Source organism: Simochromis diagramma, unplaced genomic scaffold, assembly GCF_900408965.1.
Source record: "Simochromis diagramma unplaced genomic scaffold, fSimDia1.1 OVJJ01000305.1, whole genome shotgun sequence".
Lineage (NCBI taxonomy): Eukaryota > Metazoa > Chordata > Actinopteri > Cichliformes > Cichlidae > Simochromis > Simochromis diagramma.
In genome coordinates this window covers 321,306-345,898 of record NW_024387169.1, presented here as the reverse complement: position 1 = coordinate 345,898, position 24,593 = coordinate 321,306, and the positions used below count along the sequence as shown (strand labels likewise).

The following is a 24,593-nucleotide window of genomic DNA, read 5'->3' as shown; positions in this document are numbered from 1 at the left end:
CCTGCCAAATTTACCTGTTTGGCAAGTTTGGCTGCTCAACTCTGGATCATGTAGGAAGAATTCACAGTAAGATCATGGTAACACTCATGTATTATAATGAACTGTGTTCCAGTTAAATCCAGACGTGAATTTAAGTCCATACATACACAGTCTTAAACACTCAAGCCCTATCATTTGTCAAAGACCACATAGTACAAAATTATCTTAATAGAGCATTTTGTTCTGAGACTACTGGCTTACTTTCTAAAAGGCAGAGCCTTCAGACTTTCCTTTTTTTTTATCAAAAAGGAAAGTCTGAAGGCTCTGCCTTTTAGAAAGTAAGCCAGTAGTCTCAGAACAAAATGCTCTATTAAGATAATTTTGTACTATGCTTATAATCAGTTTATAATTAGGGCTGATCTGGTGAGTCTGAACCAACCCTGGGGCTGCGGGATCGGCTTCCAATGATGCACTGAGCCTTTCTCTTCCTCTCTTTTCCTGATGTACTTATATGCTACTACTGCATGCCATCACTCTGTCGGTTGAGTTTTGTCCTCGTTGTGTTCATAGCCTACCTGCCATTAACTTTTTCCTTCTTTTTTTCTCCTGACCACCCAATCAGTTGAGGCAGATGGCTGCACCTCCCTGATCATGGTTCTACTGAAGGTCATTTCTTCTTAGAAAGGTCTTCCTTCCCAGCATCGCCAAATGGGGACGTTTGATTGCTCTCTGATCTGGTTTTTAGCCTTACAATATAAAGTACCAATTTACCTGAACTAAGTTAAAATTTGTTATGTATTGTTTTGTATAAGACACAATGTTGAGGTAGAAAGGTGTCAGTTGTGAGGAAACACAGTGGAATGTGAACGGAAAAGTATGGATGGATGGAGGGAGAAGCATGCATGCATACAGTATCACTAACAGAAGAAAAGCAGGATTTGCTTCTGAACAAAAATCCACTTTTTACCTTCAGTTTTCTTGGCAAATGTGAGTCTGTTATCCAACAATAGTCCTAAGGACAAAAATCATCTGTTTCAGTTTTATAATCCCACTGTTAAGTCATCTGACTGTTGGGGTAGATGCCCCGCAGATATGGAGAATGGTGATTTATGACAACTTTTCAGCATCTATTGGAGACCATAGACATACCCTAAGGAGTCAAAATCTATAGAAAGGGACATATGATGATGATGATGATGATGGTGAAGTACTTGCTCAGAGTGGTCATCTGATTGTTGAAATTCTCTCTGTATTATTGTAGCATCTTCCCCCACATTCCCACGCACACCCACTAAAAACAGACCTGCAATAGACACGTATTTATTATCAGTGAATAATAAGTCTGACCATATTGAGCCCACACACACTGATAACAACACAGCAGTAGAAATGATGACGCTGGCACAGTTTAATGTGGAGCTGGAGTCTGTTTACACACCGCGAAGAGCAAAGAGGCGGAGCTTTTACTGAGACAGTGAGCTCAGGTAGAGTGAAAAAAACAGCAGCTGTTCCTGTGACCACCATTAAACCCTTTACTGGGAAAAGGCTAGTGGAGTCCTTTGTCAAAGCACCTGATCAACAAACTGACACGACCAAAAGCAAACTCTGTAGCTGCTCCATCCACCGCTGCTCCGTTTGTTTTACACAGTCGAAATCTGCAGTAAGAGTCCAGAAGTTGTATTAAAATATGCAGATGAAATGTTATTCATACAGCGTGCTGAATGCTGACAATAGCCGTCCTGTTTTATATGGAAGCGATACCTGCAGCAAACAGGGGTGAGTATAAAGGGGGGCATTGGGTGTCCTAGACCTTATTAATTTCAAGGCTTTTGTAAGATTTTTAACACTGTAAGTGAAATAATATCAAATATTGTGTTAATTAAAATCCATTAATATTTAAAAATATAGAAATAAGTTTTTTTCCACAAGCCAATAAAAATATAAATGGGCTATTAAACTCTGGTCCACTGACCTGATGGTTGTTAGGTTGGACACTGAATTAATATTAATATCTACACTAACATAGCATCTGTTTTCAGCAGCACTTGCTTCCTATTAAAGCCAGAAAGCCTTCCAAGAAGACAGAGTAAAGGTGCATTTCTATGCCTTAGTTTAGTTTGCATATATATCTTATTTTATTTGTGACTTTTGACTGTACTTGATATTATTTATACATTTTACAATTTAAGAAAATGTTTTCTTTTAAAAAAAATCTAATTTATTATGACATGTACATACAATCAAAGGGGTTTAGTTGTTTTTTGTGTTTTTTTTGACAGATGTTATATGTAGTTAAACGTGAAAAGATTGCAATTTCTAAAATGGAAAACAATGAGCAGTTCATTTTGAAAGACCTGTGTTTTTTCTCCTTTGAATGTTTATGATTGCTCATTAATAAGACAAAAATATTTCTTATTGGATTACTCAGTGAATTGATGGAATAATCTATCGATTCATCGTTCACTAAAATAATTGCTAGCTACATCCCTAGTCTTTCCCCTACAATATAAAGCGACTCGAGGTGACTGTTGATGGCCTATGTGAGAAAATACACCAAAAAACAAAACACCAAAACAAAAAACATTCACTTATCCTTTGGCTTTTAAAAGTTGACATACCTCAGCTGTTCAGGCTCAGGTTACTGTTTTGTATCAGTGGGTAGATTTAGTCTGTAATACATGATCATCCCTTTGTGGATGATAAGCATAGGAAAACATACTGAAGAAATAAATATTAAACAATCTACATTTGGTTATGTGGGATATTAAAGCTACAATTTGTTCATCTGAGCCATGAGCTAACTCCTATGTATTTGTACTGTGTTGCTCTGCACAGGAGGAAACTTAAATTAAATATGCAAAAAGAGCAAGTCGTCAAATAAAATCAAACCAGTTAGCCATTATAATGGTCTGTAATTAATGGTCTGTAATTTAATTGAGTTTGTGTTTTTTATGGATAAATATCCAAACCATAACATCAAGGTAAAGGAGGACGAGAAAATGGAAACTTGTTTCTAACAATTAAATAAATTAATAAAAAATTGCAGAAAGAGGGAAGTTGAAATTTTGAGTTCTTTCAAATTTTTGACTTACTGACTATTTCTAAATTTCAAGATACATCAGATACAACACACTTTTTCCTAATTCACAAGGTGGTCAAATTGGAAATGAGAACATTTCTTCAAACACAACAGGTGCTGTTCAGTTTTGAGTGAGTGATTATCATTAAATTAAGCAAAACTCATATAAAACAACATAGTGTCATTGAGCTTGCGAGCTTTCTTTTCATTTTTTTCTTTTTTTTAAAAACAGGCTAACTTAAACCGGAACATGGGTCTTCAGCAGTTTTATTTTGGAAAGACGGTGACCGGTAGTCATCATGTCCTACGTTGCTAACTTGACGTTTTTTTTCAACATGTCTCCCTCGCAGACTCTCGTCCATTATTAGAAGCTTCTGGATATTTTGTAAAACTGCTTCGTTTTGTAAGTGCTTTTGTTCACGCTGTGCGTTTCAAATCTACGCTATAGCCGTCGCTATTGTCCGGCTAATGTTTCGTGTGTTAGCAAGGTCACTGTACTCGCTGTTATTGAAAGCCGGTGAGCGTTTTAGCCTGGAAATGTTAGCCTGCTTTTTATTCTGCTTGTTGACCTGGTTTCTAACTGACCTGTCTTGCGGAGCATTTAATGACAGAAGGTGCTGTTGTTTAGTTCAGTAAGACAGTTTGTAAATAATATGCTGACATTTTCTCTTAATCTGCGTGTGTCATAATCGCTCTATATGTGCCTTAAAAAAACAAAAAAGCCAGCTGGCTTCTCGGTAATTTAACTGTAACTGCCGTGTAGATTAATTTTAAACATGGATGCTCTCGTACAGGTATTTAAGTGATTAGCCTAGTTAAGTGTCATGCTTCCCGGTTTATTTTTCGTTTTTTTTAAAGTCATATTGCGTTTGGTTATTGGAATATCAACATGTAAGCTAAAACGCAGCAGCTGAAGTCATCGATAAATATCGACGTGTTTTCTTCTTATTCGCTGCAGGTTAGCACTAAGCTAACGGGCCGTTAGTCAGCCAGGACCCAGAAAAACAGCAGCAGCATCATCATCAATGGTGTGTCTACATCCCGGAGCCGTCACATTTTCCTGTGTCCGCTCAATGAACCATCTCCTCAGCTCTCATCACGGTGAGTATATCACCACGCTGCAGTTCGTGTTGGACTCGGGTGACCATATTTCCAGATAAATTACATCTGGGATAAGTTTAGGGCCGGCTAGAAACATTATGTGGGCAGCTTGGAGAAGGTAAGGACGGGAGATTAGCGCATCCAGCTGGTAACCTGTTTGTCTCTGTTCATGTGCCGGTATCTCTGACATGAACGTCAGAATGATCTCTGACAGAGGTAAACAGAATAAACAACTTGGTTAGGCTAATATTAGATACACGTCTGTGTTTTAGGTTTGCGGTTTTACAGGCTGAATCATTTGTTCTCTGTAAGAGTAACACAGATGTACCATGAGATTTTGGGTCAGGTAGGAAGGTCAGACCAAGACAGCTACACCACTGAGTATTTCATATGTCATTATTTGTCATCCCAAACTATTATCCAGATATCAGCTATCATGCACAGGTAGCTTTATTAGCTTTATTAGGTAGTCAATAAGCTTTATTCATGTCATTAAGCTTGTTATGACTATGTTAAGACTACATCTCTGACTATAATCCTTCAGTGTTCACAGTGGCAGTTCACCTATCAGTCTGCTTGATCATATGAAGGATAAATATCCTGTATTTTCTTTCCCAGCCTTCTAAATAGAAAATGAAGCTACATTTTTTTTCTGTACTTTTGAGGTTGAAGGAAAACTCCCAAAAGTGCCTTAGTTCTAGACTTTTCTCTACAGGAGCACAACTAAATTCTCTAAGGTTTTCACACAAATGAATTGATATATTTTACTATATTTGGTAGTTAAATTCTCAGATATACTGGAATAGATTTTGCAAAAAGTTCAAAACATAACCAAGCTGAATAGGAGATGCTACGTGAACTCGGTGGGCTCGGGGTTTATCCATCTGCTTGTAAAACACAGCAAGAATATCTTGATGCACTAAGGAAATACCAAACTGTAAAAACACTCAAGACCGAGATCGCAGATTTCACTCTAGTGTTTGCATGGTTGTGTGTTCTCTCTTTGTTCTTTTTCAGTTGCTCCTCTGTCTCGTGTCTTTGCTGGGTTTTAGTAGGGATGAGTCTATGTATCACTTTATTCTTTTATGAGCCACGTGTTTTTTGTGTTCACTTTTATAAACCATTAAATGGTTACAGGAGGACAAAGGGTGAAAATGTTGTGCATTCTGGTCTCATGACTTCATCTCTTCTTCATGTCTCGCTCTCAGGCTGCACATGTATGGCGTTGGCGAGGCTTGGAGGGGAGTTTTGCCAAGCCCAGCACCTGCTGCTTATTGTGGACAAGTGAAAAGGAGACGTCAGCTAGGCACACTCACTGCCATTCACGCACACAGGTGAGTGATAAAGGCAGGCAGTGCCTTCATTTGAAACTTTGAGGATAAAGTCTAGTCCTTGATGTGTTATCTCTACAGCATCAAAAGCTTTACTTCTACAGCCTGGCACCCATGGCTCCATTTTTGTACTTTTGTTAATTGTACCATATTAAAGCTTAAAGTCTTCACTTCAGTCTTATAGTCCACTGTGGTGAAGATCGTCATGCAAATTCTTTATAAAAATGACTACTAACCATGATTTAAGGAATGCTTATTTTTTAAAACCATTAAGTTTCTCCTGAAGGTGAATGGGAATCAGCTGCATGCACAGCATGAATTCATACGCAATCCCTTCCTGAACTCGATGTCCCAATTGTTTTTAAAAAGCTGTTATGCAGCCAGAGCATGAAAAATAACTTGGTTCAATGTCAATAAAATACATAATTATCACACAGTAAAACAGTTCAGAAAGGTAAAAAAAAATGTCACTCAAAAAGGGGCTCAGTTAAACAGGATACAATGAATAACCTGTTTATGTTACAATAAGGAGCTTAACTATAAATGATGAGGTGGTAAAGATTTTCTGTATCCGTCTGTGTGGCAGTGGAGCTGAAACGACTTTAAGTGTTCAGCTGCATGTCCAGTAAAATGTGAACAGGACAGTCAAGCTAACTATCCACATCCGTTTACCACAGCCACAGTCCCATCAGCTGATGTGGGAATCCAATCAGTGCGTTGATTCAGATAACAGTCCCAAATTCCTTCAATGAGCGATACGGACGCGCTCCATCAGCTGGCAGTTCAGTATTTGCAGTAACATGTCTGGGATTGCACTGCAGAGATTAACGTCTCTGTTTGTTTCAAAATGGGGCGATTGTGGCTCAAGAGTTGGGAGTTTGACTTGTAATCGGAAGGTTGCCGGTTCGAGCCCCGGCTTGGACAGTCTTGGTCGTTGTGTCCCAGTGTGTGAATGTGTGTGTGAATGGGTGGATGACTGGGGTCCTTAGGGACTAGCAAAGCGCTATACAAATACAGGCCATTTACCATCTCTGTTTGTCTCAAAAGTCCTGAAATCACAGAAAATTCACTAGTAGACACATAAAAACTTGAATTTATAGAGACTTTAAAAACCATTTCATCACAGTAAAGCAGAATATATATAAGCATCTTATTTAGATGAGAATTACATTTAAAGTTTACCAGTAAATAAAAAGTCACAGCAAAGCTTTTTTGTTTTAAAGTGACCTAAAATGGCCGACCCTTCCTGTCCTCATAGGTCCCTACTGCCATCCCGTTCAACCCTTATGAAGAAGAGCCACCCTGCAGTCTGTGAGCTGTCTCGGAGAGAGGGGCAAGCATTGGTTTCAGCCTGGGAGTTTCCTCTCTGCTCTTCTTCTTTCCAGCTTTTCCTCTCCTCCTCTTCTTCTTCTTCTTCTTCTTCTTCTTCTGCTGTGATTTATACAAGTCTTCTCTGAATGGGCTAATAGAGTTGAAAGAAAAGGAGGAGAGATCTGATCTTTTTCAGTCTTGATTCAATCCGCCAGAGTTTAACTCTTGCCAAGCCAATTTTACTTTTACTTTATTGCCAAGGCAATTTACTTTTCTATTTCTCGACCAAAATTTTGTATTTTCGTGAGATTGATTTAGTAACATTCACTAAAAAACACAATTGTTTTTCTTTAAGTGGGAAGATTTTGTTTGTTTGTTTGTTTGCATTTTGTTTTTAACACTCAGAAGGGTTTTTCCTCAGACTCTGTTACTCCACTCTTTGAAGCACAGTACTTTCCAGACTTTTATTCTTTATTAATAAGCTTCTCTGGGTATAAAAATGAACCGGCCGGCTCCAGTGGAGATCTCCTATGACTGTCTGAGATTCCTCATCACGCACAATCCCACCAATGCACAACTCGGACGGTTTATAGAGGTAACACGTGTTTAAGATCTCTGCACGTTTTCTCCTTTGGAAGACACAGAAGCAGGGTGTGGTGTTAAAATGTGTGATTTGATGTGTAGGATCTGAAAGCATTCGGAGTAAACACCTTAGTGCGAGTGTGCGCTGCCACGTATGACAAGACACCGGTGGAACAAGAAGGCATCCAGGTTCTGGTAGGTGATGCGTAGCAAACAGTACTTAGGCGGCTGTAAATAATGACAAGGGCAATTTGTGAAGAGAGAGTCACACGTTGAGTTTAACGCAGCTGCTGTCATTAATGGATTACGCCAGCTTCCAGTACCAAAGTCTAAAAACACACAGAACCTAAATCAAACAATAGAGTGGGCTGAACAGTGAACGTCAACCACAAAGGGTGGAGTAAGAACATGATCTGCAGGGTAGTTAAAGGATTAATGAGCCGAAAGAAGAAAATTAACCTTCAGGTGACTGAGTTATGCATTTCACTGTCCTGCTGTGATATTTTCCGTGCATCCATGAATCTGTTCTCCCTCTTATCTGGTTCAGGTCATAGTTGAGTTGGAGTCTATCCCAGCAGATTACGAGTTTTTCAGTCTATTTTTCTACAGCTTTTCATGGTTTTTTACATGTACTGGTATGAAGAGAGTTATGGAAAGGTGTGGGTTTATATATATTTTTTTAATATTATAGACTTTGATTTTATTATAATGTCCCACTTCTCATCACTACATCCTGATGTTTTCTGGTGAAATGTGGCTAGACCAGTATTGAAAGATATCCTAAAGAACCTGTTCTTTGACACCTAAGCAGCCAGAGCAGACGTACAAACTGCAGATTGTGCAAAGATGGATGTAGCCGTGCTCAACAGCTTTAAAAAAATATTACAGTTTCCTAAGTTGGTATAATGTTCTGTTCAGTATGATGTAAAATGTGTGACCAAGGGCATAAACTCATCAGGAAGGTTTTTATTGAGGTGTCAGTTCAGTCTGAAGTCCTTTTTTTTTTTTTTTTTTTTTTTTTAAATTCTCCAGCATCTACTGCCCCCTTCTGGCCATACAACAAAGAATGAAAGTGTTAGGCTCTTCTACCTTGGCTTCACTTTTCAGACCCTGTTTATGTTAGTTTACTTTAGTCTTACATCACAGCGTTTACAGCTTTAGCTGGTTTGCAAAGCTCATTCTTAGTTGGGTCTTTAAAGCACAAGAAAATCAATGTGTTATATCTCGCTTACAAGACCTAAGACATACCTGATGATTTCAGGTATATTTGTACAATGTTTGCAGTTCAGTTACCCAAATACTTAAAGTCTTGTGCTGAACACAGTTTCAGAATGTTTTTAAAAAACATAACTAATAGCATAACATTTTGGAATATCTGTAATAAATAATGATAAACAATTTAAAAAGAATATTTACACACAAATTATTTTTTAAAGAGAAAAATCATTTGTGTGTAAATTAATCCAATACAAAAAAACCCACTTGGTCATTTTAGTAGCTAAAGCAGGCTTGGTTTTCAGCAAAGTATTCACAGCACATTATCCTCACATACACTATAGAGCTATAATTATAGAAACGTCTCGTGCATTAAGGATGGTCACTAAAATAATTTAGAGGTATTTTAAAAACCTACGAACGCTGACTGGTCTGCAGTAAAACTGAGCTCAAGTTAATGCTTTACTCTTTTTCAGGATTGGCCATTTGATGATGGATCCGCCCCCCCGGACCAGGTGGTCGATGATTGGCTGAGCCTTCTGCAGACAAAGTTTCGAGACGAGCCTGGCTCCTGTGTGGCTGTGCACTGTGTAGCTGGATTGGGACGGTCAGTATGAAGCTGACACATGATTTATTCTGATGTTTAGTACACAATAATTTTATATAGAGCACAATGTGTTGTGCGTGTTTTCAGCTGCGTTTACTCTTCAGGTTTTGTTTGGTTAGTGTGTGTCTGCTTGATCTTTCCTACTTCTAAGCCTTATTAAACAGACAGCAGCCACTGTGCTCACACTTCAAGATAGTAGTTCCTATTTTGGTAATGAGCATAATATAAACAGTCAGTTTAACACACTTTAAGGATGACTGCAATAAAGTGACAGCTGACAAAAGCATTCATTTTGCTCTCGCTGTGGTAGTTTCAATTATTTCCCACAAAAAACCTGCCAAGTAAGTCATACAGGTGTCAAATAAATCAGAGCTCTGGAAACCTTTACAACTGGCTGGCTTGTACTTGTGTGTAAGTTGGAGCCTAAATATATGGCAGTGTTTTTTAGCTGCAGGCTGCCCTTGGTGACTCAAAGCTCCAAATTGTCCGTCAGTAGTTGTCTTAGCTGCCATAACTTGACATGCAAATGTAATACACATTGTGTATTTGACTGGAAGGGTATCAGAAGAAGTAACACAACCAGAAGAATGAATCCCACCCTACTCTTAGCCACTGTTTAGGCAGACAACATGCAGACTAAACAAAAGTATAAATATTGGCAAAGGCATTGTCCACTTGTGAAAGCTACAAGTGTAGGCTCTTAAAAGTTACTGAGTTGAATTCTCTTGGAGGCAAATGATTAAACTAGGAAAATATCACCCCCAACAAATGCAACTGAGTCACCTGTTATATTCTACCACCAGTCACATACAGGGGTTAAAGTTTAACTAAGGCTTCCTCTTGTTTGTCCTCAGAGCGCCCGTGTTGGTGGCTCTGGCTCTAATTGAATGTGGGATGGAATACGAGGATGCGGTGCACCTAATAAGACAGTAAGCTTTGATTCTGCTGCTCCTCCTTTTCTTGCATTGTATTTCGGAAACTGAGCCTAATGTCTCCTCCATTTTGCCAGGAAGCGCCGTGGCGCTTTAAATGCCAAGCAGCTGCATTACCTGGAGAACTACAAGCCTAAACTGTGTCTGCGCTCCAAAGATGCCAACGGGCAAAGCTGCTGTGTACAGTAGGACTCTTTGCAAAAAGAAAGTGGAGGTTTTAAAGTTTTTATTTCCGTTTCTTTGGTTTCAAACCTCCCCTGAACATGTAGCAAAAACCCACAAATACTTAAACAGAGATTTAAAAGCTTGTTTGTCTGTAATGTAAAAATAAAAACCCCCAATAAGATGTGATGAATAATGCAGCTGGCAGTGTGTTTGACAGTGTTCTATAGTCTGCAGCTTGATATTTGCTCTAAGCTAAATGCTGAATAAATAGAGGCTTGTTGGTTTATTGCACATCAATCCACACAGTGACTGAGAGTGATTTATTTATGAGTCTGTGCTCACTGATCAAATCATTGTCCTGCAACCAGAATGCCAGAAGAATTCAGTTTGAAAACACACAATATTTAAGATGAAAACATATGATGACATGTGTTCTCAGTGTGATGCAAATGTTAGATTATCTACTTTCCTTTTATGTCCCAAATCAGTCATAAGCTTCTGTAGAACAAACTTGTGTTGGCTATAAATATTTGGCGCTGACCTCCATGGAAGTGGACTAACATGTGGAAGAACAGTTGTTGAATGTATTAACAAAGGAACATGTAAAGGCTTTGGTAGATTATCCTAGTAACTGACAAGCATTAAGAACATAATTAAAATCGTCCAAATATTCACATTTCTTCCACTGCATCATACACGTTTGTGGGCCAGTAAACAGTATGGGGTATTAATCTGCCCGCTAACACTAAAGCGTGGATAATCTGCTCGATGAAAATCTGTGATCCACTCTCGGGTCCATTCAGACGCATTAATGTTCACTATTAGACGTTAGGGAATAAGTTAGCAACACAATCATTCAGATGATTTTAGAGCCAAAGTTCTTCTCATCTCTCTGATCAATAGGATAATCTCTCAAATACTTTATGTGTTCCTGTTGCAACAACCATGTAACGGCACTGTGGAGCCACAATGGCTGCCACTGCAAACATTACTGGCCATAGTTCTCATCAATCTCTGGCTCCACTTAGCTCTTCGGTCAGTGTTTGTAAGATGTATCTGGTCTTTGTGCCATTATTTTCTTATAGATTTTATTTTATCTGTTCCTTCCTGTACCCTGTATCTGTTTGTATCTGTTATTTATTGTTTCTTTGTGAGATGTTTGTCTGATGGATGGGGGGAAAAAAATCTTAGTCTTGGAAAATTAAAGTGTTTAGTAATCTTAACTGTTGGTTTTTGTATGTTTTGATGCAAAATGAGGCAATTTTGGCAGTCCCAGTGTTATTGTGACTTAAGAAAATACATTTTTTTAATTGTCTTTGGTATCAATTGATAAATTTGACAAATATTTAGAGTGATAGCCACATAAAGGAAACTGTAATCAGACCAAATTATCCGGGGGGATGCTGTGGTCCTGATCATTTCAGCCACACGTATTTTTTTTTGTTTGTTTTTGGCACAAATATATTTAAGTTTAATTAAATAAACCCTTGATCAAAATGATATGCAGAAAATCCCTGCATTGTACGGGTTTAAAATTTTCAGACATATTAATAATTTATCCTCACAAACCTCTGGCCATCTTCTGCATCAGTTCAGCAGTTGGACTGTTACCCACGCCTGATTACTATGAACTCGCCATTGCACAAAGCGAGCCGGCCTCCGGCTGTGGTGGTGCTTGTCTGAGTGGAATCGCAGCATCACGTGGACCCTGTGGATGGCTGAAGGTTGATTGGTTTTATTGACTGACCTACAAAAAGAAAAACATGCACAGGAACTGACCTTGAGCTGACGAGCTGCAGCTGATTGATAATAATCCACCAACCGCGAGGGCCGATTTATTAGGTACAGTTTACTAGTAACCAGTTGGACTGGACTTTGACCTTCAGGACTGCCTCAATTCTTCATGCTCCAAATATGCTCTGCGGGACTGAGATCTGGTGACAGTGGGAGCCATTAGAATACAGTCTAAGAACTGTACTCTAGTGGCTCTGTACTCTCAGATAGTATGAACACTCTCAAAGTGTGCTCATAAAGTGGGACGTGGGAGGGATCCATGCTTTCATGTTGTTTGTCTTAAGCAACATGAAAGCATGGATCCTACCATTTGAACACTGGAGCCGTGGTGGTTCTCGCGTGCCTGGAGCGCTGGGACCCTCTGCTCGCACCGGGGTGGGCGGCCTTTACCAGGGTTGACTGCCTGTCTCCTCTGGGACTACCACTCCTTGGTGTGGGCGCCCCATCTGGGACCTCCCTCCTCCTGATGGGATGAGCGTGCAGAGACGTGTGGCCTTCTGTCTTTAGTACTCTTGGGGGCTGCGGATGGCCCGGTTCTCCCAGACCCATCTCTTCCTGCCTCTGGCTCCTGGGGGACGCTATTACAGCTTCCCACCTTCATTCCCAAGTATGTTTCATAACAAAGACACACTCACACTCTGTCTCTTTCTGTCTCTCTCACACACACACACACTCTGCCTGTCCTAGCTTAGACATTGTCATACTGTGTACCACATATAATGTGGTACAAGAGGAGCCTATCCGATTGTTATCGTCAGACTGAACAACCAGATTGAGAATTTATATAGCTAATCTTGGAAAAGCAAAATATGTTTAGCTCAGATCATAATTCTGATTGCAAAAGCTGCCAGACAGGATTTAAAAAACATAAATAAAGAAAAATAATTAAGTCATTTTCACTGAGATTTAAAAGAAAAACCACAAGATGCACTTTGTAAACCTTCAAATGCATTTAAAGCTTTGAACATGAAGGTAATTTCTGTTTACAAGTGATTGACCACATCACAGTAATAACAGGTTTTAGTTGATAAAGACCTACAGCGTGTCAGAGGAAGCATTTCAATAAACTTAGGGCAGTAATTTAGTCGTTTATGACTTTAAAATGAGCATCATGGCTCATTGAGGACATAAATACACACAGGCAGACAAATCGTCCTTGGCAGCAGAGGACAGCTCTGTGATAATCTGCTGAATTTATGGCAGCTGAGCATCTCTAAGCTCAGTGTAAGCTATATAAACTCTGTGTGTGAGTCCACGGCGTCCTATGTCGTCGTTTTTCCTTCTTCCCGTTTATTTTTAAAGGGGACGGATCTTGGATTGAAAAAAAAACATCTTGCCCAACAATTCTGCTGTTATAAAAAATTATAATTTTGCAAAACTGTAAAGTTTATTCAATATTTTAATTGATACTGTAAAACTGTTTACCTAAATGTTTTGTTTGTTTGTTTTTTGGTTAGGTCTGCAGAATGAGCTTAAAGAATCTTAGCTTTCAGACTTAGCAATTGAGACTCTTTATTCTGTATCCATGTACTCTCTTTCAAAGGACCAGGAAAACTGACTCCCAAGGTGTATAATGGACATGTTATTTCTTACATTAATTAATTAAACAGTCTGGCTTCTATTCCAAGCGGGGCATCTGGTATTTTGATGTTGAACCGACACCAAAGTGTGATCAAAGGAGAAATGTGAAACCAGCCATCTTTGGGCTGCAGCAACAAGAGCCACCAAGTCAGCGGTTTGACTAAAAGTGCCTACATGTCCACAGAAGATGGCTCTAGTGGATGATCGCAGGATCCTTTCCATGACTGAAAAATCTATAAATAACCCTTTTCAGAGCAACCAAGCTAGAACACTCTTCAGGTGGCAGGCATATCTTGATGCACACCTACTGTGAAGATGAAAGAAAACACAAGTGATTCATCAGCTGCAAGAGCAGAAAAAGAAATGGAGCCAGAAGTTCTTTTAATGGTTGAAAATCAGATTAAGATGAAATCAGAGAGAAGAAATTAAATAAAAGGCCAAAAGATCTGAAGCCTACATCACTTTCTGTCAGACAGGCATGGTTTCTGGGTCTACATGTCAACTGAATCCTGATAGGTTCATTTTAAATCCAGGTTTCTGCCATATTTCTGCTCTCAGCTAGAAAACTTTACGCTATATCCCATAGTACATATATCTGCAAATTTACTCGTATAGTTCCATCTCAGACTCAACTTTGAAGTGTTGAGCCCATCACACATTTTATAGCGTAAACATGAAGAAGTGAATAATTTTGTTTTGACTAATAAAGCAGAGACATTGTAAGAAAGAGATAAACCTTTTAAAGGCTTATTTTATGGCAGAAACCTAGAACACCAAAGCTTAAAACAAAAAATGAAATATGACTGGTGGTTCTTTACATGCAGTTTTAATGTTCTGGTGATCACTAAAATTAAAGTTAGAAAATACTTTACAATACCTTCCCAAACAAGCGTTTCTTATAATGATGACACTGGCTTTGAGAAGTATTTTTACTTCAGTTCAAGTTAAAGCTCAGCTAAACCAGCTATAACAGTATTTTACGGTTTAATGTGAGTACTTTTAAGTACCACAGTGCTTCATTCAGCACTGTACGTTCAGTGGAAATACAGGCACTGAAAAGTCCGAGTCACCGTGAATATACCTCCACATATTCTGCGTAGTTAGGCGAGTTTGCAGGATCAAGGCAGAAGGCACTCTGTTTGTAGTGTGAAACTTTTTTTGTTGCTCATGAGGCCGACAGAGGGCGCTCGCACTCAAAAATCAGATGAATTAACGCAAAATGATATGAAGCTTTACTTTAACGATTGTTCAGCCACCGATTTTTACTACAGGACTACTAGAAGAGGAGGAAGAGGAGGAGGAGAGCAGGGGTCAGATGGGAGGGATGATCAGGACGGTGACCCAGTTCACCCCGCAAACCAAACCGGACGACCGCCCACAGCTGATCAAAGGATGCAATTAGTGAGATTTTAAGGGTGATTCCAGTTTATAAAAACATCCAGCTGCATTTCCCCCTGGAGAGAGAGAGAGAGAGAGAGAGAGAGAGAGAGAGGAAGGAAGGAAGAGGGAGGGACTGAGGAGTAGAGAGGAGCTGGAGTTTTAGGTTTCCCAAGCATCTGGATGTCTGGGAGGGAGAGACGAAAAAAGGAAAAGGGCTCGGATTTATGGAAAACTGTCCCGAAGCAAAGGTAAAAGGCAGAAAAAGCACGCGCAGAGAGGAGAGAAGAGGAAATTAAGGAGGAGAAAGTTGTTTTTCCAGCGGGACGGGTGCAGCATCGCAGCGAGCAGCAGGAATGTTACCGGTGAGTTTTCATTCATGAAAGGTTCCAGGAGTTTATGGATATGCAACTTCTGAACTGAAGAGTCGAGCTGAGGCAGCAGCCTGGAGCCTACAGCTTCAAACACACGTCAGACCCTTAGAAATAAGCTCATTTCACTCCTGCAATGTATGTCTGGATGAGGGTATAGTTTGTTTCAGTTCATTTATTAATTAAACATTTTTAAACGTACTGTGTGCATTAATTTAAATGTGCCAAACCTCAATATAAATGCATGCTGAGCTTTCACTTGCTTGTGCAAGTGCAACTACTGCTAGGCAGGATAAGGATAAGATAAGATAGGCTGGGATTGAATTTATTTATTCTAAAAGTTTGGAATTTCCTGTAACACAGCTGCCAAAATATTAAATACTACCTCTAACAAAATAGTTGAAATAAGGCAGTAATAGGTCATTAAGGTATTGATACCTAATAGAAAAAAAGAAATCAGATTCAGTGGGTTAAAGGCTAAAAAAATAAAAAATAAAAAAAAATATATAAATAAATATATATAATATATAATAAATATATAAAGCTATGTAAAAAGTTTTATTTCAATGCAACAAAGTGGCTCCATAGTTGGACTCAATAAAACTGTAGTTTTCTAATACACGAGAAGCTCAGCGTGTAAAGTGCTGTGACAGTCCAATTTTTACCCTTGTTTTCCACTTAACTGTTTAATTTTCAAGAGCGGCACCAACTTGGAAACCAACGCTCAGTTTAGGAAACGCTTTGAGCACTTCCCATGTCATCTCCAGGAATGTTAGCGGTGAATTTTCATTCAGAGACAAGGAAACAAAGAAATAACTAAACTGCTCAGCACTTCTCACATTCCTTCAACTTTAGTGAGTGCATGTCACACAACAGCCAATCATCAGCCAGAACCAACAAGACAGCTGATTATGTGACTGTATCCTGATATTTTTCACCATGTTTTTTTCCTAATATTTAAACATTCGTTTGGAATTGTGGGAAACATTTTTACACCAGACTTCATTTAGTCTGTTTGAGCCAGATGACTGCAAAGTGACTCAGTGCAATACTTCATGTAATTTTAGATTTTCTTCCCATCTCTGAGGGGGTCTAAGGGCACATCTTTCACCATCTTACCATGCTGTGATTGCAGCCATTTCCCAACTCTGTGAATGGAACTCACGGCCATTTATTAATGGTCACGACAGGATTAACAAATATGAAACTGAGATCGTGGTGCAACTGTACTGTTGCAACATCAGATGATGTTGAAGAAGTCATTGAAGACGTTTTTGACACTAAAAACTTTCCATCCAGATGAACAGAATCAAGTTTCTGTGACTTGGAGGAAAAATGGACATGATGACAAAATAAACTGTGGTTCAGTGGTTTTGTGCTGAGATTTTCCACAGTTGTCCCAAATTAACTCCTATCAGTGTCTTCCTATTGGTGTCTAAGCAAAAGTCTTTTAACCATTTATAAAGCATTAACTACATCTCATTAACCCTTTATGAACAGCCTTATCATAATGTGGGTTATGCAGCAGACGCTGGAGGTTCTCTGTATGTACACACAGGAAATATCTGCAGTCGAGCGCAGAGTGCCTGAAGTGTTTTTGTACTGCCAGGTCCATTTGTGCTGGTTTTTGGTTAGGTGCCTGAAGCGGGGTCTGTGTTTAGCACCAGCTTGACACATTTTCACATTTTGTTCTAGAACATATAATCCCTGAAAAGATGAAAAAGTGCATTTTGGAACTGGTATGTGCTCTACAGAGGGCGTGTGCTAACGAGGGGCGTAATATTAGAGTCTTCTCATCATCCTGCTCTTTTCTGGTCCACTGATAGCGTTGCACTTCTTGCATTTGCATTTATATTTGCACTTCAAACATCACGACAGTGGCACAAGCCGTTAGCCAATGAGATCCACCCTTTGCTTTTGGTATCAGCTTTCAAAACACCAAGATAGTGATGGCGAAAACAGCCATCTTGAGGCTTGAAAATGAGACTTCACAAACTTAATGGGTGATGTGACAGTAGCCACCTCCATTCACTGTCTATAAAAAGCATCATCTGCTTCATCTACTTTGCTGAAGGTCCCGACCAATGTTATGTTTCCATTCACACAGTAGAGTTAATGTATATATATGTTTGCGTTCGTGCTTGTGTTGATCTGCATCTTTTAGAGAAAAAGTCTCAAATTACCAACCCTGAAATCGGTGGACATTAGTATTCCTGTTTCCCTTCCGTCCTTCCTCCCTCTATTCCCGTTTCTCTTTATCTCTCTCTCTCCCACATGACACATGGCAGAAAACACTACACCTCTTTGTGGCTGCTGTCAGCTCCAGACAATACTCTGAAGATATACAGAAGTGTTTACTCTATAGAGCGAGGCAGAGGAAGAGAGGCATAGAAGCCTGCTACCTTGACTTTTGACCTCACCCTGAATTTCCAGTCCTCCACCTCGGTTCAGGCGCTTTCTCTAACCTTTGATCCAAAGTACACCATCTCCTAGCTTGTTCTGGAAACCAGCCACTGTTCACTGTATTGTTTTGACAATTAAAGCTCTTTTGCCCTCGTGTCTCCAAACAGGGGCAGCTCACAAGACTGACACAACAAATTCAAAACAGAGCATGATATCATCTTGCAACTTCTTCTGAAATGTTGAGCAGCCGGCACATATTTTCCTGGGTACAGAGCCGGCAGCACTGCCGTCAGTATCTTCTTTTTCCATGAATAGAGAAGCTACAGAAATATTACAAACGCCGTACAATCTCTCATTTACTTTATTTTATGTTGAACTTCATGAAAAATTTTGCATCTTCCTCAGAATTTTTGTTCAAAGCTTTAGCACAGAAAACCTATACTCTTACCTTAAAAGACTCATTTACAGCTCCATATTTTTGCTCAAATGCTGCTACTAGAGTAGCTTTGCATGATTCAGACTCATATATTGACATAGTAACCATTGGCGCTTTTGTTTACCTTATAATATGAAATTGAAAGGGCAGAGTATAAGAAAAAGCTCAATAGCTTCCCCTTAAAAACATGTCTTTACTTAAAATGTAATGGTAAATACAGAGGGGGCGTGCCATGTTGTAGGCGTGCCATGTTGGTGACAGAAGTTACATGTAAACGTCACGGAGCAGAGTCATTTCTATTGGTTTAGGACGTTTATGTTAGAATTTAACTCAAAGTGCTGCTGGATCTAAGTTAAGCATCAGAGACACACCTGAAATGCTCTAGGCTCTAAATATTATTTTATCTTTATTCGTGTATTTTTAGCAGTAGCAAATTTAGCATTGTCCGTCGCTAATGTCTGTAATACATCACGTCTGGATTGGAAAAAAACAACATTTTAAGCTTGGTGAAAATATTTGTAAATGGATCAAGTGGCTTTTTGCTTTGGAGTATTTATTTATTTTAGTCAAATAACTGTGGTATTTTGTGAAAAGTTGTTATGCATAGACTTTGTAGAAAAAGAAAGACTAAAGAAAGTCCATGAAAATAAATGATTTATTAATACAGCAGCAGATACAGTGTATTGCCCCCCAAGTGTGAGAATTGTTTTGCTTCTCATTGAGCTGGTAGCTCATGTTTTACTCAATGCACACAGTTCCTATAGAGACGGTACTGACTGTTCTGTGGGTGTGTGGGTGAGGGGGTGTGGATAGTGAGAGTAGGGTGGCTGAAACACAAATCACCTTCAGCTGTCACTGTGGCCTACTCCCCCCCCCCCACACACACACACAGAGGCCAAGATCTGGCAGTAGGGAGGCTGGTGTGACTCTGGGATTGTTTTTGGTTTTTTATTTTATTTGTTGTTTTGTTATTTGTTGTTTTTGCTCCTTGCTTTTTTTTATTTAGAAGCTTTATTCATTTAAGCGCAACACACCTTTAATAACCAGTTGAAACATTTTTGGATGCAATGAAACCAAGCAGCAACCTCCAGAGCTAAAGAACAGTCTGAGTTAAAATGCCAAAACATGCAGTTCCTGTAGTGGCCACTTGAGGCTGGCTCCAGATTGAGTCCCCCACCCGAATTTACATATTTAACCCATATCAAGCACATTTACAGGTGGTACCACAAACGGTTTTGGCCTTTACAGACAGGTTAATCCTATCCATAAAGGCACCTTCTTAATATCACTCCTTCACCTGGATAATTGCCTTAGAGGCGTGGCCACATTCATTGACAGGCAGCTGGAGCCGATTAGCAATTTCTTGTTTTCATCTTCACTACTTTGAATCCTAAAACTGGACTTTCTCACTATATTTATGGTGTTAGTGTCTTTAAAATCATTTTTGAATTGAATTATCTGCGTGCTTCAGTTTTAGTGAGTGAAATTCTAGCATTGTATTAGTCCTCTACCTAAGTTACCCAGACAGTTTATGAATGCTTGCGTTAGTCGATAAATTAACACTCCAGCCATTCGTCCATATCAGGTAACTTCTGGCTAAAAAAGAACAAAGGAAACCCACCACGATGCTCCATGGAGCTTCTTTTATCTGGTCTGTGGTTAAAATCTCCAACTTTACAACAAAAGTGTTTTATCTGCAGAGGTTATAGCCTCTGCAGGTAGTTTCCTATCTGTCTAACAAGTCTACAGGTGGCTGAAGGACACCATAAACTGTATGATAGACGGACATCACACCATCACTTCACTGTTTATTGACGTTGTGGTTCTAAGAGTTGAGCGATTTGAGTGTGCAGTGTTCTCAGCTTTTCAAATTGTGACTTTGTTATCAAAGTCACTATGTATCCAAACAGAAATCACTTTTTTAAGCAGAAGAGTCGCCCCCTGTTGGCCTTTAAAGAGAATACAAACGTGGAAGCTACTTCCATCTTTACATCATCTGTTTACATGGTTTCATTCACCTGGATATTGGATTTAAGGGTGTGGTGTCCTGACACAGGCAGCTGTAGCTAATTGCTGTCTGTTAGATTTCACGTTGCTAATGGAAGCCACTGAACTAGATCTCTACGTCTGTTTTGTGCTGTGGGCACCTTTTGGAGCATTTTTAACAGTTTGCTTAATTGTATTTTTGAGTTAGCTTAAAATATGTCATCAGTCTGCCCTCAGTGAGCGCTGCTCCATATCTCCTAGTTAAAGCTTTAAATCCCTCCAGTTTAACAGCAGGTGTTCCTTGAAGCTGCCTCTCTGGAGGGGCCGAGCTATTTTCTATTCAGTGTGCAACACTTTCCAAATTTTCTCCCCACCCACGTTGGCTGATTTATCCTTTCATGATTCATGATTAACAAGTAAACGCACTGTCGTTTGAAATATCACAGAAATTTAATTTAAGTTGTGTGGGCTGCTGCAACCAGCTGCTCTCAGATCTTCTTCCTGATTTAATTTAAGCTCCTAGACCAGAAAGATCTAAGGTGGAGGCAACGATGTAAGAGCAGAAGCAGTCGCAGGACATGCAGAAAAAAAAAAAAAGTGGAAAATGCTGCAAAACTTTGAAGAAAGGAACCACCTGCAAACCATTTCACTCCCCGGAGAACTTCTCTCCATGAACGACTGGTAGAGCAGGTATAGGAACACTACACTCCCACATCCCCAACACAGTTTATCATCATTCAAAACAGCAATGCAACAGCAGCCCAAACATCATCCAGTCACATTGGTTACATAATTCACAGGAAAACGACACACTTCCTGACACGGCCATTATGCTTGGTTATACAACTAATGCGGTGAAAGACAGACTCACAGTCTGTAAATACAAGGCCGTCTTTGTAGAAACTTTATATGTCGTAGGCATTCTGAACCATCGAGGCCTAGATTCAAATGAAATATGAACTTTCAGCTTCTTTGGAAAAGATGATGAGGAGGATTACATGGACTGTGGACCAGGCTATTTCTTGGTTGTTGGCATGCAAAGAAGTCATGCTCCCTCACCACCAGTCGCTTGGTCATAGACTGATGGCCCCAAAGCTAAATCAGCTGCAGTGTGAGGTCTGTTTTATTGTCTCAAGTGGTGGATTCCAAGTTTGATTAAATATTCCCAAAGTGAGTTTGATCCTTTAGAGATTTTATAGGGAAGAGAGGCTGGATTTCAAGTAACTCGGAATCCTATTCATGATTAATGGGGAGGGGGAGCATGAGGTGGAGCGATGGATTAGTGTGGAAATGCAGGCATTTGCTGTGGTGAAGAGAGAGCTGAGCTGGAAGGTGACGATTTCTTCTTAGCAGTCCACTCTTAGCAGTTTCCTCTGAGATCAGCCTTAGACACTGGGTCAAGAACATCTGGTGGGATTAGAGCCACTGCTCCATATTGAAAGGAGCTGAGGTAGCATGTACATGCCTCCCGGGTGCGTACTATCTGTGCATACACATCTGGGAGGACACCCCTGGGTAGACCCAGAACCTGCTGAAAAGATTATATATCTCATCTGTCCTGAGAAAGCCTTGGGATTCCCCGAGGAGGAACTGAAAAGCATTGCTGCAACCCCAACCTGACTTTGGTTAACTGAAAGGTAACGGAGGATGGAATTCCCTTTTTTGGGTTAATATTATCCTAGTATGATGAATTTTACTTTTTCCTCATTATTTTAAACAAAGAAATAATGAAGTTTATAACTTTCTTGTTTGTTTTAAAGAAACACATTGGTACATTAGATCATCTAGAGGCTGAAATAAAGGTGAACCTGTGGCTGGATGTACGTACGTTCATAAAATTATTTAAACAAACATACTAAAATATTCTGATATTTACACACTCAGTCATGCAGTACTTGCAAACAGACACAAGTTAGTTTACACGGTATTAGCTCACTGAATGATTGGAGCTGTTTAAGAACTAATTGTAAGCACTTGTCCTTCTAGTGGACAGCTGGTGATGGCTGATAAACATGCCTCAGTGGTTTCTCATATGCCTTAGTGTGACGTGCAAACATGCACACTGCAGTCAGCGTACTTCCTGTAGAGCTGTAATGGACGAACGGTTGGAAAAGTGGGTGTGAGAGAGCCCGGTTGTCTCTGTTCTGTCCCTGTATTGTATGTTGTAGGTGGTTGTACATCACTGTCCTCTTTAGGAACTTGGACAAACATTTTGTGTATTAAATCCAGTTCCTACAAACTCATAGTAGATGTTCGTTGGTCTGAAGGCCCTGATAATACACGTGGCAGTTGCAGACTGCTATCATTTATAAGAAAAACACTGCCTGCTATGTGATTAAAAGTTAATCTTTCCACTTATCTATTAATGACACGTGTGACTGATGAAACGTCTTAATGATGCTCTTCACTTTAATTCGAGTATCTCTGAATATAACTCTTTAATCAAGAAAAGTCCTTCTCACTCATCACTGCCTGGCTCAAGTGTCTCCAGGCAGCAGCTGCAAAGGATTGTGGGGCATAAATATCAGTCAGAGTCACATGATAAATAATCTGTGTTGAAGATTTCTGATTATGCGTGTGCAAGAACAGGAGGAACAGTAGATTTAGTCACAGTGCATGTTAATGTAACGTCTCTTTTCTACTGAACTGTGTACTGATTTTCTGCCAATAGCTGCCGCAGAGACAGAGGGTATCTGTGTGTGTTTGAGCACATGCACCCAACATGTGACCTTGTGTGACAGGAACAGAGAGCGAGGGGCGAAGCTCTTCTGCCAGTGTACCTTCTGTGTCCTATCTGTGTGTGTGTGTGTGTGTGTGTGTGTGTGTGTGTGTGTGTTAGTGCAGTCATGCTGCAGCATATCAGTGCAGCCTCTCTAATCTCTGCCCTCCAGCTTTACCACTGCTGCTGCTGGACAGCTTCAATCCACACCACAGCTCAAATAATACAGATACGCTCATATTTCTGCAGATTTGTAGTTTATTAGGAGGTGGTGTGGTTTCATTGTTATATTTAGGTGTTTCTCTTAAGTTGAGGTTTTTTAAAAATTTCACTTTGCAGTAATTGTTCAACAAACATTAAACTGACTGCCCGCTTTATTAGTTACACCTTGCTATAACCAACATTTACCTCCTTTTTGCCTTAGAGCCGCCTTAATTCTTCATGGCATGGATTCAACAAGGTGATAGGATCACACAGCTGCTGCAGATGAATTAGCCACACATCCATGATCTATGATTTACACGTGTTCAAGATAATTTGAGCTTTGTGAAATGGCGTGTTTTCCTTGATAACCTAGCACCAGGATAACTGTGGCCATAAAGGGATTAACATGGCCAGCAACAGTACTCTGGTAAGCAGTGGAGTCTAAATGACGCTCAGTTGGTACCAAGGGGACCAAAGTCTGTCAAAAATATCATGCCATTACCACACCACCAATCTGAACAGCTGATACAAAGCAGTATAGAGCCATGCTTTCAAGTCATTTATGACAAATTTTGAAAATTATCCAAATGTTGGAGCAGAAATCAAGACTGAAACAACCAGGCAGTCTTTATGGTAAAATTTGTAGCCCCAGTTTCCAGTTCTTGGCTGAGAGGAACTGCACCCTGTGTGCTCTTCTGCTTCTGCATTCAGATATACTCTCATGCATACCTTGGCTATACTAAGTTATTTCAGTTACTGTTCTCTTCTTCTCAGCCTGAAGTATTCTGGTCTTTTTCTCCCGACTCTGGCATTAACAAGGCATTTTCAACCAGAGAACTGCCGCTCACTGATAGTTTCTCTTTTTCAGACCATTCTCACCCTAGAGAGGGTTGTGCAGGAAAATCCAGGCAGATCAGCCTGTCTGTCACCCCTAAACGTGACACACTTAAAGTCACTTAAATCACCTTTCTTCCCCATTCTGATGCTCTGTTTGACCATCAGCAGATCGTCTTGACCATGTCTACATCCCTAAATGCACTGGGCTGTTGCCACGTGATAGTTTTTTTTGACACGTGAGTCACAATTGACAAAACTTGGAAGAGCTATTAGCTATTTGCTTGGAAGGGCTAATAGCAGAGTGTTAGGAGAGAGGGTTAACTCACAGAGTTGAGCTTTTTGTTCTTTTATAACCAGTTAGCTGAAAAGTACAGTGAGTAATAGACTTTATGCTTCCCTAATACACAATAATTTACTCATTAGACATAAGAATTACTGCAATTACAGCAATTAAGTCAAATTAAAAGCTCATAAATGAGAAATTTATAACGTGGAACAAAGTCACATAGTGACCTCATCCTTTCCTCATCTTCTGATTTGCTCTGCTTCTGTGTGCATGATTTAAAAAAAACAAAAGGTTTGA

At 39.7% G+C, this 24,593-nt stretch overlaps 2 protein-coding genes across 5 annotated transcripts in view; both read left to right on the top strand.

The window, feature by feature from the left end:
* Positions 1-3,333: 3,333 nt before the first annotated feature.
* LOC120744460 (protein tyrosine phosphatase type IVA 2-like) lies at positions 3,334-11,525 on the top strand. Of its 4 annotated transcripts, XM_040048889.1 has the most exons (9): positions 3,334-3,461; positions 4,017-4,159; positions 5,368-5,493; positions 6,749-7,176; positions 7,207-7,396; positions 7,486-7,578; positions 9,075-9,205; positions 10,060-10,134; positions 10,215-11,525. In XM_040048889.1, the coding sequence occupies exons 5-9, from the start codon at positions 7,301-7,303 to the stop codon at positions 10,324-10,326; spliced, it is 507 nt and encodes a 168-aa protein (XP_039904823.1). In that variant the 5' UTR covers positions 3,334-3,461; positions 4,017-4,159; positions 5,368-5,493; positions 6,749-7,176; positions 7,207-7,300; the 3' UTR covers positions 10,327-11,525. The 4 variants fall into 4 exon arrangements, with proteins under 4 accessions (XP_039904823.1, XP_039904822.1, XP_039904825.1 ...); XM_040048888.1 differs by having other exon boundaries at positions 6,749-7,396; XM_040048891.1 differs by lacking the exon at positions 3,334-3,461 and adding an exon at positions 3,498-3,575 and having other exon boundaries at positions 6,749-7,396.
* A 3,403-nt stretch (positions 11,526-14,928) lies between these two features.
* The window catches only part of LOC120744456 (apoptosis-stimulating of p53 protein 1-like), a 56,871-nt gene continuing 47,206 nt past the window's right edge, over positions 14,929-24,593 (top strand). Inside the window, exon 1 of the mRNA XM_040048877.1 lies at positions 14,929-15,419. Within this exon, the coding sequence (XP_039904811.1) occupies positions 15,411-15,419 (9 nt within the window). The 5' untranslated portion in view covers positions 14,929-15,410. The remainder of the gene's footprint in view (positions 15,420-24,593) is intronic.

Coding starts and splice junctions, on each gene's coding strand:
- LOC120744460 (XM_040048889.1), top strand. CDS start 7,301: ATGAACCGGCCGGCTCCAGTGGAGATCTCCTATGACTGTCTGAGATTC. Junction 7,579..9,074: donor AAGAAGGCATCCAGGTTCTG/GTAGGTGATGCG, acceptor ACTCTTTTTCAG/GATTGGCCATTTGATGATGG. Junction 10,135..10,214: donor GCGGTGCACCTAATAAGACA/GTAAGCTTTGAT, acceptor CCATTTTGCCAG/GAAGCGCCGTGGCGCTTTAA.